Below are 15,532 nucleotides of genomic sequence, written 5' to 3' on the forward strand. Positions count from 1 at the left end.
GAGCCAAGATCACACCACCGCACTCCAGTCTGGGTGACAGAGCGAGACTCGTCTCAAAAAAAAAAAAAAAAAAAAAAATATATCTCTACAAAAAATTATTTTTAATTAGCCAAGTATAATGGCACATGCCTGTAGTCCTAGCTACTCAGGAGGCTGAGGCAGATCGCTTGAGCACAGGAATTCAAGGCTGCACTGAGTTATGATGGCAGCACTGCACTCCTGCCTGGGCAGCAGAGCAAGACACCGTCTCTAAATAAACAGATAGATACATGTGGTATACTTTGACCCAAAGTTAAGGAAATTTTTAAATATTAAAAAGATGAATTTTTGGCCAGGTGCAGTGGCTTACGCCTGTAATCCCAGCACTTTGGGAGGCCAAGGCAGGTGGATCACCCTGAGGTCAGGAGTTTAAGACCAGCCTGGTCAACATGGTGAAACCCCATCTCTACTAAAAATACAAAAATTAGCTGGGCATGATAGCACGTGCCTGTAGTCCCAGCTACTCGGGAGGCTGAGGCAGGAAAATCCCTTGATCCTGGGAGGCAAAGGTTGCAGTCAGCCAAGATCACGCCACTGCAACTCCAGCCAGGGCAACAGAACAAGACTCCGTCTCAGAAAAAAAAAAAAAAAAAGAATTTTCTACCTCTTGGTATTTGGTATTAAGCATTCACTGTATCGCTCGAAATGTGGCCCAACAAAAATTCATAACGTTTCTTAAAACATTATAAGAATTTATGTATAGGCCAAGACAGTTCTTCCAATGTGGCCTGGGAAGCCAAAAGATTGACATCTGTCATAAACCTTCTTATGTTTCAAGAAACCGTAATCTGCATGTACTTGCATAACAATCAGCTGACTAAATCAAATGTTGGTCTACAAGGCTTTATTCCTTAACATCTCATACTGTTCTAAGAATCTGTTACTATAATTACAAATAGTTCTTTACACTGACATGAATATATAGTGTCTCTGCCTTAGAGAAATCTAAAGGTGACAGAAGCATAGCATTTTTTAAGCCACTGTAATTAAATATCATCTGAACAGCAGTGTTGAGACAAAGTTTATTAAGAAATAGAGGCCAGGTGGGTGGCTCACGCCTGTAATCCCAGCACTTTGGGAGGCCAAGGCTGGTGGATCACTTGAGGCCAGGAGTTTGAGAGCAGCCTGGCCAACATGGTGAAACTCTGTTTCTACTGAAAATACAAAAATTAGCTGAGTGTCATGGTGCAGGCCTGTAATCCCAGCTACTTGGGAGGCTGAGGTCAGAGAATAGCTTTCACCCAGGAGGCAGAGGTTGCGGTGAGCAGAGATAACGCCACTGCACTCCATCCTGGGTGCCACTGCACCAGCCTGGGCGACAGGGCAAGACTCTGTCTCCAAAAAAAAAAAAAAAAAAAGAAAGAAAGAAATAGACAAAGTAGCTACAAAAACTCCTGAATCATCTTGTTCTCACTCTTTCTAACCCCAACTCGGCATTTGACTCAAAGTTATAATGCACTCTGGCTTCATTCTTAAGATGCAACGCCCAGGTGTTCTGTTTTTGGCTTAGAATGTTAGAACTTATGGAAATAACCCTATTTCCCTTTCTCTCTTTGTCCCAGTGACCAAACAGATCCCTTTAACCGTAGTCCCCTCACCATGGACCAGATCCGGCCAAACACAGAACTAAAAGAAAAAATCCAACGGTGGCTTGCAGAGAGGAAACAACAAAAGGAGCAACTTGAATAGATACTGTGAACTAACCAAACCAAAACCAACCCCAGAGTGCAGATAAACAATTGTTTGTGGTTTCTCTCTTTCTGGTTCTGTTCCTTTTCTTTCTTCTTTTCTTTTTCTTTTTTTTTTTTTTTCTTTACTAAATTAGAGAACTGCTCTTGCCGAAATTATGATAGTTAAGATTCCTAAGAACTTGACAATGCTCCCCTGGCTTGCAGGAAATTATACTTATTATAGCATCACCAAGTTTAGAAATCATCACTAATTTTCACCCTCTGTTGTCTCTTCATATTCTTCTTCCTTTTCCTAAATGAAATTATATTATTTCAACTACTAAAACTTCCCGCCACCCTGCTATTTCTCTTCCAATTACTGTTCAAACATTTTTGGTGAGTGCTGCTTTTATAAGTATGTGATGTCACATATTTCAGTGACAGCTGATGTTATCAGAAAAATCCTGTGTTATCCTGTGTATTTACTAGTCCTCATGATCTAGACTTAACCCCTTTTCTGTGTTACAGAGTAACTTCACATAAAAGCAGATACCTTTAAGTTTGTGTAGACTTCTGAATAAGATGATAGACGAGAATTTTTTTAAAAAAAGGAATTTAAAGGAATCTTGTGCAACTTCTGTTGATAGCTCTTAATTTTGTTATACAGTCTTTTTAATGAGGATTGGTAGGGCAATCCTACCAATTGATGGGGGTGAGGAGACTGTTGGGCCCTTATTCTCTTATGAAAATCTGTTTCTACAAGGACTAGGCCTAAGTAGATTTAGGCAACGGGTATCATATCCATGAAAAATGTCATTTTAAGACACTAATATCAACAGTATATCTCAGTGTGTGAGATATATAAATACACACACACATACACCCCATGTGCTTTTTTGTTGGTTTAGTGTAAACTGAGTACCACTTTATATTTTCTCTTCCATAGTGAGATGTATGCAGTATGTGGCCATGTTTACTAACATACTCATTCTTCACAAAATTCTGAGATTATAAAATGTATATAGTTAATATTTGTTTGAGCTTGTGACCTGACTTCTAAGAGCTACTTCTAACACAGCCTTAGGTCTTCAATTAACAAAGTAGGAAGTTGAGCACAACCTTGTCCACAGCCATTTTAAATATCCACTTAGCCCTGTGTAGTTGGTAGGTGGACACCACTTTCATAAGTGAACTTGAGCTCACTACTCAATTGTGCAGCTTAATATGCTGACTAGGGACATTCCCCTATGGATTATCTTTATATCACTGTCTTTCTAAGCCCAGAGATGTCATAAGTGACAAGAAAAGTGATAGGATCAAGAAATGGGTGTCACTGCTTCATTTGGAACATGTTATTAACTATGGTCTCTTTAAAATAAAATAGTAGTTTTATATTTCAACACAAGTTGCTATAAGCAGTCCTTGATGGGTTTTTGATTGCATCAGCTGGAAAGCCTCAAATCTAAGAGGGCTTCCCATCCTAGATATAAAATAGGTGTTGCCTATTGCTGTGCTTATAAAATGAAAAAGGAAATTGAGGACACTTTTGCAAATGCCAGAATGTAAGATTCATTCAGTGTGCTCCCTGGGCCTTTATGGCATGGGTTGACAGGATTTGTTTATTTTCTAAAATTAGCTTCATTCAATATTTATCATCCTCCTTTCCCTCTCTGAGAATGAACTATGTATAAAATAAGCTTCTGCCTATTTGCATTTATCCTCCAAACCCAATCTAGTAGGATGTTCTCATTTTAAAAACGAGGGGAAAAGACCAGAGTTTTTCAGGAGAAAACTGGAGGAAAATGGGCACAAAAACTCAGAAGGCAGCTATTCCCAGCAGCTTCCTAGTTAACAACCCCCATGCTGCCTCCAGTCTTTGTCTGTATTCTTCTGTATTTAACCTTCAGATTGTAAGCCTTTTCTGGCAAGCTTTTCTTCTTTTTTTAAACTCTTTTCCTGAAACTTTTTATGAATGGCTATGGCACCATTAATGCTGCTGAATATCTTTAAACTCTGCACAGGCAAGTGTGTAGCTTAAGGCCACTACTGGTAAGGAAACCAAGTGTCCTCTGTGCCTTTTTTCTTTCTGTGAAGTAATTTAAGAATATCCAAAAAAATTAGACTTTAAAAAGTTATCTTGGTACAACACCGTGTGTATATACACTTGGAAGCTTAAAAAGGTGTTTTGTCTGGAACTTAGAAGCAGCTCTAAATCTAGTAGAGCAGACTTTCTAACATACCTAGTTTTGTGTATTGGCTTTGCTGGAGTATGATAGCAAAATGAAGACTCTTTTACTCAGCTCTGGTATTGCTCATAACTTACCAAGAGGCTAATACTAAACTTGGAAAATTGTTTAAGTATGTTTTATCAAGCAGTCTGGGTTTTGTTTTTTAATATACTTTTTAATGGATATGTGAAAACTGAAGGAAACGTTAAAGGTTTTTTAATGGTGCAAGTGAAGGTGCCAGTTGCTATTTGATATCGCACTCTACAAAAGCTTCATTACTTTATTTGATGGTGGTTGCTAAGCAGCCATTGCACAGAGCATAAGTCTACTGGGTGCCTTTACATGCCAGAGGCTGATGCTGCACTGTTGATGTCATGTGAGGAAATAATGCACATGCTCTAACTGCTCAACAGGAAATGAACCTAGAAACAGAAAATGAAAAGGTTGATTGAAATAAAACTTGATCAACGTGACTGTATTTTGAAACATTCCAGGAAGGTTACTTCTTGTCAAACTTGCCTGGCAGTGTTTGTTCAAAACTTGTATTTAATAAATGAACATCTGACTTACAACCTTTGTTATCACTTTATTCCAGTATTAAAAGCTAGTGGCAGTTTCAGAAATCCCCCTGAAAACTTAGAGGATTCTAACGTTTCACTTTTTTTTTTAGGTAAGTAACATCAAATATGTGTGACCTGGCTGACCCAGCCTGCCTTACCAGGCCTCTGGAGGGGACCCTGGGGTTACCCTCAGGAGATGAATCTCACAGTATGGTTTTCCTAACCAGCTGTCTTTTGGCTTCACTGTTTTTCTTTATCTGGCCTGAACCCCAGGTCTTTGTAATCATTTGCTGTTATCTTCCCCTTTCTTGCTCCTTGTTTCCATACCCCTGCCATGCAAGATGTCAGCCTAGATTAACTCAGCCATTCCCCTCTGCTGTAATATCCAAACTGCAGACCATTGTTGGAGGAAAAACACAATTTTTAGAATGGTACAACCACAAACTTATCTCTAACGTTGCCCAACAACCCTTCTGTGTGTCCTTCAGCTATTCCAAACTTTGGCCTCCTTCCTCAAATTCCTTCTCATACCCCCCTCCCATTGACCCCTCACAATCCGATGACTTTGCCTTCATTTTGCTGGGAAGATAAAGACTTCAGAGACTTTGAAGACTTTCAGACCTCTCTCCCACAATCACATCTGTGGAAAAGGCCCCATAGATCCCTGGCTAGTTCTCTTTTCCTGCCGCATCAGGGCTCTTGTCAATATCCCTTTTTATCAGGCAGGATGGCCTGTGCCTGTAATCCCAGAGCTAAGCAAGAGGCTGAAGTGGGATGATCTCTTGAGGCCAGGAGTTTCAGACCAGCCTGGGCAATGTGGCAAGACCCCATCTCTAAATAAATAAATGACTGCCTCTTCTCTGTCTTCAATTTCTCCCCTGAGTTCCACATTCCCCTTTGGTTTTCTGACTTGTAATCCTTTACAGCCATATTTCTTCACCATTCACCCTGGATTCTATCCTAATTTTTTGAAAAGGCGCTAATTAGTTAAAGATTGCCATATTGCTAAATTAACTTTCCCATCCTTAATTTGACTTTTCTGCAGTATCTAGGGCAGCAGAATCACTCCTTCACTGAAAAGTTCTTACTTCCTTGATAACACTTCTAATTTTTCTTTCCATCTCTCTAACCATTCCAAAAATCGGAGATTTACTTCTGCTCAGACTTCCCCAGGTTACATTACTTATAGTTCTGTTCCTCTCATCAAATGCCACTTCCCTACATACATCTTTTCCTCCTCATATTAAACTATGAAGTTTCAGCCCTCTGTAGTATACAGCTGTCCTCTTAGACATCGGCTCAAGGATCTTTTCTAGGAAGTATGCTGAAATCAGCACCATGCCTAATCTGATGGAATGCCCCGTCTCTGAGTATACATTGCAACTTCAGATCTCAACTCTGCCACTTCCAAACTGTGTGGCCATTTTTCAAGCCCAGTCTCAATGGGGACAATGCCTTACAGGCTTTCTTTAAATTCCAAAATGCCTGGCATAGTGTGGGCGTTCAATACAGGTGATTTTTTCCTCACATCTGCACAGCTCCTTGTGGTTAACTAGGGAATTAGGGGAAATGGATTCCAATCGTGATACAGCACTTTGGGGAGATGGGGATTACAAAAAATCAACTTTAAAAGGGCTATGGGGCCAGGCGCGGTGATTCACGCCTGTAATCCCAGCACCAAGGCGGGCGGATCACTTGAAGCTAGGAGTTCGAGACCAGCCTGGCCAACATGGTGAAACACCGTCTCTACTAAAAGTACAAAAATTAGCCAGGCGTGGTGGCGGGCGCCTGTAGTCCCATCTACTAGGGAGACTGAGGCACAACAATCGCTGGAACCCGGGGCACGGAGGTTGCAGTGAGCCGAAGTCGTGCCACTGCACTTCAGCCTGGGCGACAGAGCGAGACTGTCTCAAATAAAAAGGGCTATGGGTTGAGCCTGGTGACAGGCTGTGTGGTGATTGCTCGGCCCCTAACTTTATATGTTTGGCCTTGGACCCTCTCTACCTCTGTACAACGATCGTGTTGGACTAGAAGAATCTCAGCGAATCCTTCTCCAGTACTGACTTCAAAGGTTCTCGGAATCGCAGCGAAAGCACCCTACGCAAAATAGCGGAGGTCGGCGCCAAGAAAAGCACTGCAGGTTCAGGGCGCATGCGCATTTCCGCTCCTTGCCGGTTTTCCGGACCTCTACGAGTGGCTGCCCCACAAAATGCCTGCTTCTCTGCGGAATCCTACTGTTCTTCACATGCTCTCTAATGCCATCTTTTCATATCCACTTTCTCTTCCATGTTGAAAAATTAAATTGACAGACTGGATTCTGCAAAGATCTTTGGACATTTAAGTATCTTCGACCGGCGCGAAAAGAGGCGGCCTGACCTTGGAAGTGGGACGGGGTCCTGCAGCGGGTCCTTCCGGCGGGTGACATTCAGCCGGCGGTTCGGGGCGACGGACTCTCCATCCCAGAACCATGGCCCAATTTGTCCGTAACCTTGTGGAGAAGACCCCGGCGCTGGTGAACGGTGAGCGCGATGTGAGACCGCCGAGGCGGGCACACGGGCGGCAGGGAGGCCTGCGATGGCCTGAGAGGAAGAAGCGGGCGGCGAAGACCCGAGGGGCCTGCGGGTGCCGGGGCGGGATGGCCTGCAGGTGGAGGGAGCAGGAAGCAGGTTGGCGACTCTTTTCTAGCCTTCCGCTCGTCTGACCTGCAGATTGGGTTCTCTACACAACCTAGAAGTTCCTGAATTCTCACCACGACTGGGAAGAGAGGTAGTGTGAAGGAAGCCCGGCGTTGCCCGGCAGCTGCAACCATTACGCCCCCTGAGATCGCTAAGAGCAGGGATCTAGAGGGGATGGTTCTGTTAGGAGAGCTAAGAAAAGGAAGGGCAGAAACGTGAAAGTAAATCAATTCGGCCTCATTACATGTGGTCTTGTTCTCAGTGGAGTATTTGGAAGTCAACAGAAATGTTTAAGGATGGGTGAGCTTTTTTGAACGTTGACTTTGCTTTCTGTCCTAGACGGATTCTAAGATACTTCCGCTTTAATCCGAGGGAAATTTTAGGTGGAAATGGACTTCATGGATGAGTATCCATGCCCCGAGAAGCATAGAACGGGATCCGTATAAACAATAATCTTTGTTACTACAGCTTAGCATTCGTGGAATTTTTTCAGCTTGAAGAGCCTCACTGGTAGACCGCTGTATTTCACAAGAACCCTGAATAATCACAGCCTCTGAGTACTAGTTTATTTGGCCAGTAAATATTTCAGTTGTCTTCTCAGTGGCAAGCTATTCATTTTATTCCTGAAGTGAGATAAGCTAAATTGACCTAAGTTTTTCCTAGATGTGCTGTATTCCAGTAAGTGACTGAAGGTCGGATCTCTTAACTTTCGCCTACATTTGTGAAATGTGAATAGAAAGCAGAACTTCAAAAAAAATGTAATACTTTCTAGCCTATTTTGCTGTGTTTGAGTTTGGTTTGGGTATTTTCTTTTTCTTTCTTTCTTTTTTTTTTTTTTTTTTTTTCTAGAAGACAGGGACTCACTCTGTCGCCCAGGCTGGAGTGCAGTGCAGATCACAGCTCACTGCAGCCTCCACCTCCTAGGCTCAAGCGATCCTCCCACCTCAGCCTCCTGAGTAGCTGGGATCACAGGCACGCGCCACCACACCCAGCTAATTTTTGTATGTTTTAAGAGACGGGATTTCACCATGTTGCCCAGGCTAGTCTCTTAACTCCTGGGCTCAGGGGGTCCTCCCGCCTCGGTCTCCTAAAGTGCCAGAGTTACAGGTGTGAGCCACAGCGCCAGCCGGGTAATTTATCCATTCTCTCCTCCCTTCCCTCCATCACCAGCCAAACTATGAGTTATTGAAGGCTGTCCTGCAGAACCTCACAGCCTACTAGTGAAACATTTTACACATTTTCCCAAATAATTTCGTAAGCTTGCAAGAAAGTCTTTTACTTTACTAAGATTGTTAAGATACCTGTCATAGAGCTCTACAATTTTATATAAATCAAAAGAGAATGGCTCTGCGGCGGTAGCTTACGCCTGTAATCTCAGCACTTTGGGAGGCCAAGGCGGGCAGATCACTTGAGGGCAGGAGTTCGAGACCAGCCTGGCCAACATAGTGAAACCCCATCTCTACAAAAAATACAAAAATTAGGCAGGCTTGGTGGTGCATGTCTGTAATCGCAGCTACTTGGGAGGCTGAGGCAGGAGAATCGCTTGAACCCCGGAGGCGGAGGTTGCAGTGAGTCAGGATTGCACCACTGCATTCCAGCCTGGGCGACGAAGCGAGGCTAGGTCTCAAAAAAAATAATAATAATGCTGGACATTGTGGCTCACGCCTGTAATCCCAGCACTTTGGGAGGCCAAGGCAGGTGGATTACCTGAGGTCAGGAGTTAGAGACCAGCCTCACTAATATGGTGAAACCTCGTCTCTACTAAAACAGAAATTAGCCGGACATGGTGGCAGGCGCCTATAATCCCAGCTACTCGGGAAGCTGAGGCAGGAAAATCTCTTTAACCCAGGAGGCGGAGGTTGCAGTGAGCCAAGATTGCGCCACTGCACTCCAGCCTGGCGACAGAGCGAGACTCCGTCTAAAAAAAAAAAAACAAACAAACTAAAGAGAAAAAAGGATTAGAGGCTTCACTCTGGACTTTGTGGGTGATTTAAGGCACAATTCTTAATATTTCAAGTGGATTTTTTTTCTGGTGTGGCTTTCACATTTTTTAGGTGGCGCATATTAAGGAATTGCAAACTAATTTTTATGATCTAAAAAGAAAAGTAACACCAAGGTAATTTTTTTGTTATGAAATATATAATATGAACCTTTCCCTCCGTTGTAAATAATTGAAAGATAACTTGTTATTCTTCCAAAAGTACTTAGAAAGGAGGACTCAACTGGGCTGGAATGTTAACGTGGAAATACATTTTGCTTTATAACATACATAGGCTAGTGTATTAAATGTGAATGTTAAATATTTAATAAAAATTACTGACTATATCTGTTAATTCCCCTGGGGGTCAAAAAAGCTTATGGAAATAAGTAAATTTATCATCAGGTTTGCCTAGGAAGATCATGGAATCTGATTTTTTTTTCCCTTAACTGTAGACTTTATTTGTATTTCAATAGTTTTTCCAATAATCTTTCAGTTCCGGGATCCAATCCAGTGTACCACATTGCATTTAGTTTCTGTGTCTTCCCAATCTCCTCTGGTCTGGGACAGTTTCCCAGTCTTCCCTCATCTTTCCTGACCTTGACAGTTTTAAGGTATCTAGGTATCTTGTCTGTCTAGGTATCTGTCTTGTCAAAGTATCTGTCTAGGTATCCTGAAGAATTTCCTCAATCTGGATTTGTCTGGTGTTTTTCTCATGCTTAGTTTGGCACTATGGATTTTGAGGAAATACCACAGTGAAGAGATGCCCTAATCACATGTCAGGAGATATATGATATTCCTGTGACATCTCTGGTGATACAAGCTTTCATCACTTGGTTATAGGTTCCTCTACTGTAAAGTTACTGTTTTTCTCTCCGTGTTCTATTCTATAGAAGCAAATAACTAAGCCTATCCCATAAAGGCAAGGTGTGATTACAGTGGGGGGATTCCATCTCCTGTAGGAGGGAATATCTACATAAATTAAATAGAATTTTTCTGTGAGAAAGATTTGTCTCTTCTCCATTTATTTATCCAGTCACTTATTGTATGGACTTGTACATTGATTTCATACTTTCTGTATCAAATACTGTATTATTGCTCAAATTATTTCAGCCTTGGCTATTTGGGAGCTCTTTCAGGTTAGCACCTCTGTCCCTTTGACATACCGCCACCCTTTCTGATACTACAAGATGCTTCAGATTTATATTGTATTTTCCCTGTCCCAGCCCTAGAATCAGCCATTTCTCCAAGGAACCTTAGTTCCTTTTATTGGACAATAGAATTAAGAAACTAAGGTCTGGGTGCTGTTTATGTTCCTTGCTACCAGAATATCACTACTTCTAGGTCCTCTCATTTGACAGGAATATAGATATGTATCAGTATAGATGTGTGTATGTGTATATACATGCATACTAAGCCATGTATATACATGCATATATGTATATATAATTATTTCTGTGTCTATCAGTCTGTGTATATATTAAGCTAAACCTGAGTCCAACTCTAACCCAGTACTGTGGGATTTATTCTTGCTGCTTTTCTTGCTTACCTGTAACGTCACTCAACCTCCACTGAGAAATCTAGCTCCCATTATCTACCATTCATTATGTTTTATCTCTTGTATACATGTAAAGCAGTTTCAAACTCTTTAACCTGTATCCCCTAAGAAACAAATTTACCACCTAAAATAGTGTTTATGTACAGTATACTGATTCATTTTTTTTTTTAAGGATGAAATGTCTGTGTGTTGGAGATAATATTGACAATTGATTGACTTATACAAGATTGTGCTTTTTTTTTATTGTCCCATCTTACAGGCATTGGCAGTTCTGTTTGGAACTATCTCTTAGAGCTTTGTGTCTGCTTAAAGGTATGCCCATATCCCCAAACACAGAAGATGAGGGAGATAGTAATTCAGAAACACTCAAATGGAGGCCGTTAATATGAGGAAAACACCAAGAGCCTTGGGTAATCTGTCTTTGAAGAGTAGACACTTTATGGGCTTTCATGCTATTTTTATTACGTTTCTCTTGTAATTTTTGAAACAGAGTCTCATTCTGTCCCCCAGACTGGAGTGTCATGGTGAGATCTTGGCTCACTGCAACCTCTGGCTCCCGTGTTCAAGCAATTCTTGTGCCTCGGCCTCCCGAGTAGCCGGGACTACCGGCACACACCACCATGCCCAGCTAATTTTTGTAGTTTTAGTAGAGACAGGGTTTCACCATGTTGGGCAGGCTGGTCTCAAATTCCTGGCCACAAGTGATCTGCCCGCCTCGGCCTCCCAAAGTGCTGGGTTTACAGGCATGACCACTGCACTTAGCCTCTCTTATAATTTTTTAAATAAAAAATGTCTTCCTCTTTCTGAAATCACTACTGCAGTCTCACAACTACCCTGGTTGTTAATGATCTCTTCTCTTGAAATAGTAAATACCTTGAGGAATTCCAGCTTGGTAATAGATTCTAGTTTTGGCTCTTCTTAACTATACATGTAGATTTTACTTTTATTATTTGTGGTGCCTTTAAAAGAGGAGCAGCTGTGCTTTTGTCAGAGAAACATTTAATCCAGCACATATTGATGAGGATACCAAAATGGGTACCAGTTGTTTTAATTCCATCTGGACTTGTGGATAATATTATGATAACTTTTCATCTTGTTCTTAAGAGTGCCATTCTAAATCCTTCATCCCTTTCTTCACCTCTTTCTTCAAATTTGCTGGTCTCTCTCTAAGAAAATATGAATAAATTGACTGTTCTCTTGTTTTTAAATCCAATTCCTAGCATCTTTACAGTTAGCTAGATTTGCCATTCATAAATGAAGTACAGTACTAGCTGGCCACTAGTGAAGTACTGGCATAATTGAATGTGCTTATAGCATCCTGCCTGATTGAACATCCCTGTGGCACAGGTGTTCTGCATCTTTAAAAGCCTCTTGTTACCAGGGAGCAGCTTTGACTTTTCACACCGGGTGCACATTTGGTACAAGCAGTGAATGAAGGTGATGCATGAATAAATATTTGTGTCCAGCCCACACATCTGCTTCTTTCGGTCTCTAGTGAGTTCATCCTGGTTTTTTGTTTTGTTTTGTTTTCCAGCTGCTGTGACTTACTCGAAGCCTCGATTGGCCACATTTTGGTACTACGCCAAGGTTGAGCTGGTTCCTCCCACCCCTGCTGAGATCCCTAGAGCTATTCAGAGCCTGAAAAAAATAGTCAATAGTGCTCAGACTGGTAGCTTCAAACAGCTCACAGTTAAGGTAACCACGGGCTAAATGAAAACGGATGTGCATAACAGAAAATGTCTTCCCTTGGGATTTTTCTGATTGTTTTGATTAATATATATGTTTCCAATGAGGCTGAATCCAGCATAATGAGGAAAAAAATTTTGACTGCTGAGGAAGATACTTACTTTTCTAATTTTGTCACCTGGGTAGAAATAATTAGCCCATTTTATATCTTAGTTTCCTAAGAGTCTTAAACCTAGCAAAAAAGTGACCATTTTTATTGGGAAATTTTTTTTCCTTTCCTATATTAGATAGTATACTAAAATATGATGGCTTGGTTTGCTGAGTCTGTACTTTTTTCATCTGTAGTCCTGAGATTGTCCCCAGTTCAGCCAAAACATCTCTTGAACTATGTCACAGTCAGGAAGCTAACACTTCTTATATATAAGATGAAAATACCAAACTGGGTTATTGAATTGTGTGAAGATAAAATCTAAAAACTGTAAGAATTAGAACTTGCAGCCATACGCAGTCACTTCCTGCCTGTAATCCCAGTACTTTGGGAGGCCAAAGTAGGAGGATCGCTTGAGGCCAGAAGTTCAAGACCAGCCTGGACAACATAGCAAGGCCCTATCTCTATCCAAAAAAGTGAAAAAAAATTGCCAGGTGTGGTGGCATGCACCTGTAGTCCCAACTACTTGGGAGGCTGAGGCGAGAGGATCGCTTGAGCCCAGGAGTTAGAGGAGGCAGTGAGCTCTGATTGTGTCGCTGCCTGGGTGACAGAGTAAGACCCTATCTCTTAAAAAAGGAAAAAAGGCTGGGCGCAGTGGCTCACGCCTGTAATCCCAGCACTTTGGGAGGCCGAGGCGGGCAGATCACGAGGTCAGGAGATCAAGACCATCCTGGCTAACACGGTGAAACCCCATCTCTACTAAAAATACAAAAAATTAGCCGGGCGTGGTGGTGGGAGCCTGTAGTCCCAGCTACTTGGGAGGCTGAGGCAGGAGAATGGCAAGAACCTGGGAGGCGGAGCTTGCAGTGAGCCGAGATCGCGCCACTGCACTCCAGCCTGGGTGACAGAGCGAGACTCCATCTCAAAAAAAAGAAAAAGGAAAAAAAGAACTGGAACTTGGATTTTATTTGCATGATCCAAGCACAGAGTACAAAAAGCCTAAATAATTGCTAATTTTAGAGCCTACATCCTGGGAAGTGTGGTTGTTTTTCAGAAGACTTCCATAAATTTCTGGTCTAATTTGATGGGGAAAATTCACTTCCAGAAGTGCTAAAAGGAAAAGGTCCAGTTTTGTTATGGAAAGTTATTTTTTCAACTAGAATTTCAAGATCCATATTATTGCTCCATGTATTAATAACAGTGCTTTCCTGAGCCATATGTGCATATTTCTCTTTGGGACAACAATATGTTGATATGAATACCAGATACTTAGTCAGAGTTAAGTCAAATACTGAATGAATAAAAATGAGGTCTAAAGGGGAAGACAGCACTTCATCTTTCAGCAGATTTTCTTTTGCCAGACAAAAATGTCTATTCAGAGACTCGGCCTTCCTATAGCCATCCTATCTAAATGCGCCAGCTATATCCAGGATGTGGATTGTTTTAGGGCTCATAAAGTGTCTCATAAACTTATAATGAAAGGGTTAAGTCAGTTCAGGTCTTTAAAGAATGCTTTGAAAGAATTTATATAAGCTTTGACTACTTACCTTACAAAATTGAAAGTTCAAGGGTTCTCAGCAGTTGAAGAGAAGTAATGTTAGTAATTCTCAACTTTGACTAAAACTGCCTTCTAGTTTGAATAGCATCTTTTATGTTCTTTGTCTCCTTAATTCTGGAAAAGAATAGTTTCAAATATATATATATATATATATATATAATTATATATATATATAAAAGGTACCTTAAAATGTATGCTTCTTTTTTCAGGAAGCTGTGCTGAATGGTTTGGTGGCCACTGAGGTGTTGATGTGGTTTTATGTCGGAGAGATTATAGGCAAGCGGGGCATCATTGGCTATGATGTTTGAAGACCAATCTTTAACATCTGATTATATTTGATTTATTATTTGAGTGTTGTTGGACCATGTGTGATCAGACTGCTATCTGAATAAAATAAGATTTGTCAAAACTCAGTGTTTTCTCCATCAGATAGTCCATGAAAGGTCACAATTTCTCTTGATATTAGGCTGGGTTGTCTTTAAACAACTCTAAATACACGTCTGTTTAGCCCGCAATTGGAAAGGATATATGTGGCAATATTAACCTGGTACATGAATATATGGGGATAACATTTTAATTTGAAGGTTTGGAATATATATATTTAAGCTTTATTTCCAGAACAGTGAGGGTTAGGTCTTGGGAAAACTATAACTTGCCAAAGTAGAAGAAATAGTAGTACCATATGCCAAAGTGATAGAGATGAATCATGTCGGTAGTTAGAATAACATTTCAACTGTTTTCTTTGCTAAAATCACAGAAAGACCCTATTGAGAACATCTATGTCTGTAAAAATGTTAGAGTACTTGTCATCTTGAATATAGCCTCCCCAAGAGAGAACAGGGTGGTATTCTAAGTATGTTTCTTTGTAACATCTTTAGCAGTAGGACAGAGCCATACATTTGAAATCTGATTTTTATGTGTGTTATTCGTTTGTCTGGTGTTACTACCTTTGCAAAAACAAAATACCCTACAGATATTTAAACAAGGTTATAATTTAGCATCTTCCCTGGATCTAAATAGTATATTATATCCTGAAATAAATGAAATGATTGCTATTAGTCTGTCTTCTGGAGCGATTTTATTGGGTATATAGGAGAGATTGATCATTCCTTAGCTTTTCCCCGGGATCTTAGAATCCTTAATTGACTCTTTGGTACTTTCCTAAATCCACTGTTATTCTTGCAGCCACAGCAAAACATGCAATACCAACTGATGATAACCAAAAGGTGGTTGTATATTTATTACAAAAGCATTATGGCTCACAATATAGTATTAATCCTTTAATAGTGTGGAACCTTTATCCAGTCAATCCCAAATTTACCCACTGCATTTAGAACACTGCTATTTTAGCCTAATAAACGTCACAGCTTATCTAAGTGATAGACAAGAAAGTCTCCATAGAGACTGCCACGCTGCTAAAATGTGAAGTAAT

General features: G+C 41.0%; 2 protein-coding genes across 8 annotated transcripts in view; both read left to right on the forward strand.

The window, feature by feature from the left end:
- The window catches only part of UBE4A (ubiquitination factor E4A), a 39,704-nt gene extending 35,195 nt beyond the window's left edge, over nucleotides 1–4,509 (forward strand). For all 7 annotated transcript variants that reach the window (XR_010147322.1, XR_010147323.1, XM_009424256.5 and 4 more), the window contains one exon: nucleotides 1,602–4,509. Coding sequence is in view for 5 of the 7 variants with exons in the window: in XM_009424256.5 (XP_009422531.1) it covers nucleotides 1,602–1,728 (127 nt within the window). In the remaining 2 variants the exon portion in view is untranslated. The remainder of the gene's footprint in view (nucleotides 1–1,601) is intronic.
- Nucleotides 4,510–5,920: 1,411 nt separating this feature from the next.
- Nucleotides 5,921–14,513, forward strand: ATP5MG (ATP synthase membrane subunit g). The gene is made up of 3 exons (XM_001161526.6): nucleotides 5,921–7,016; nucleotides 12,243–12,403; nucleotides 14,310–14,513. The coding sequence occupies exons 1-3, from the start codon at nucleotides 6,965–6,967 to the stop codon at nucleotides 14,406–14,408; spliced, it is 312 nt and encodes a 103-aa protein (XP_001161526.1). The 5' UTR covers nucleotides 5,921–6,964; the 3' UTR covers nucleotides 14,409–14,513.
- The last annotated feature ends 1,019 nt before the right edge of the window (nucleotides 14,514–15,532 follow it).

Source organism: Pan troglodytes, chromosome 9 (assembly GCF_028858775.2).
Source record: "Pan troglodytes isolate AG18354 chromosome 9, NHGRI_mPanTro3-v2.0_pri, whole genome shotgun sequence".
Lineage (NCBI taxonomy): Eukaryota > Metazoa > Chordata > Mammalia > Primates > Hominidae > Pan > Pan troglodytes.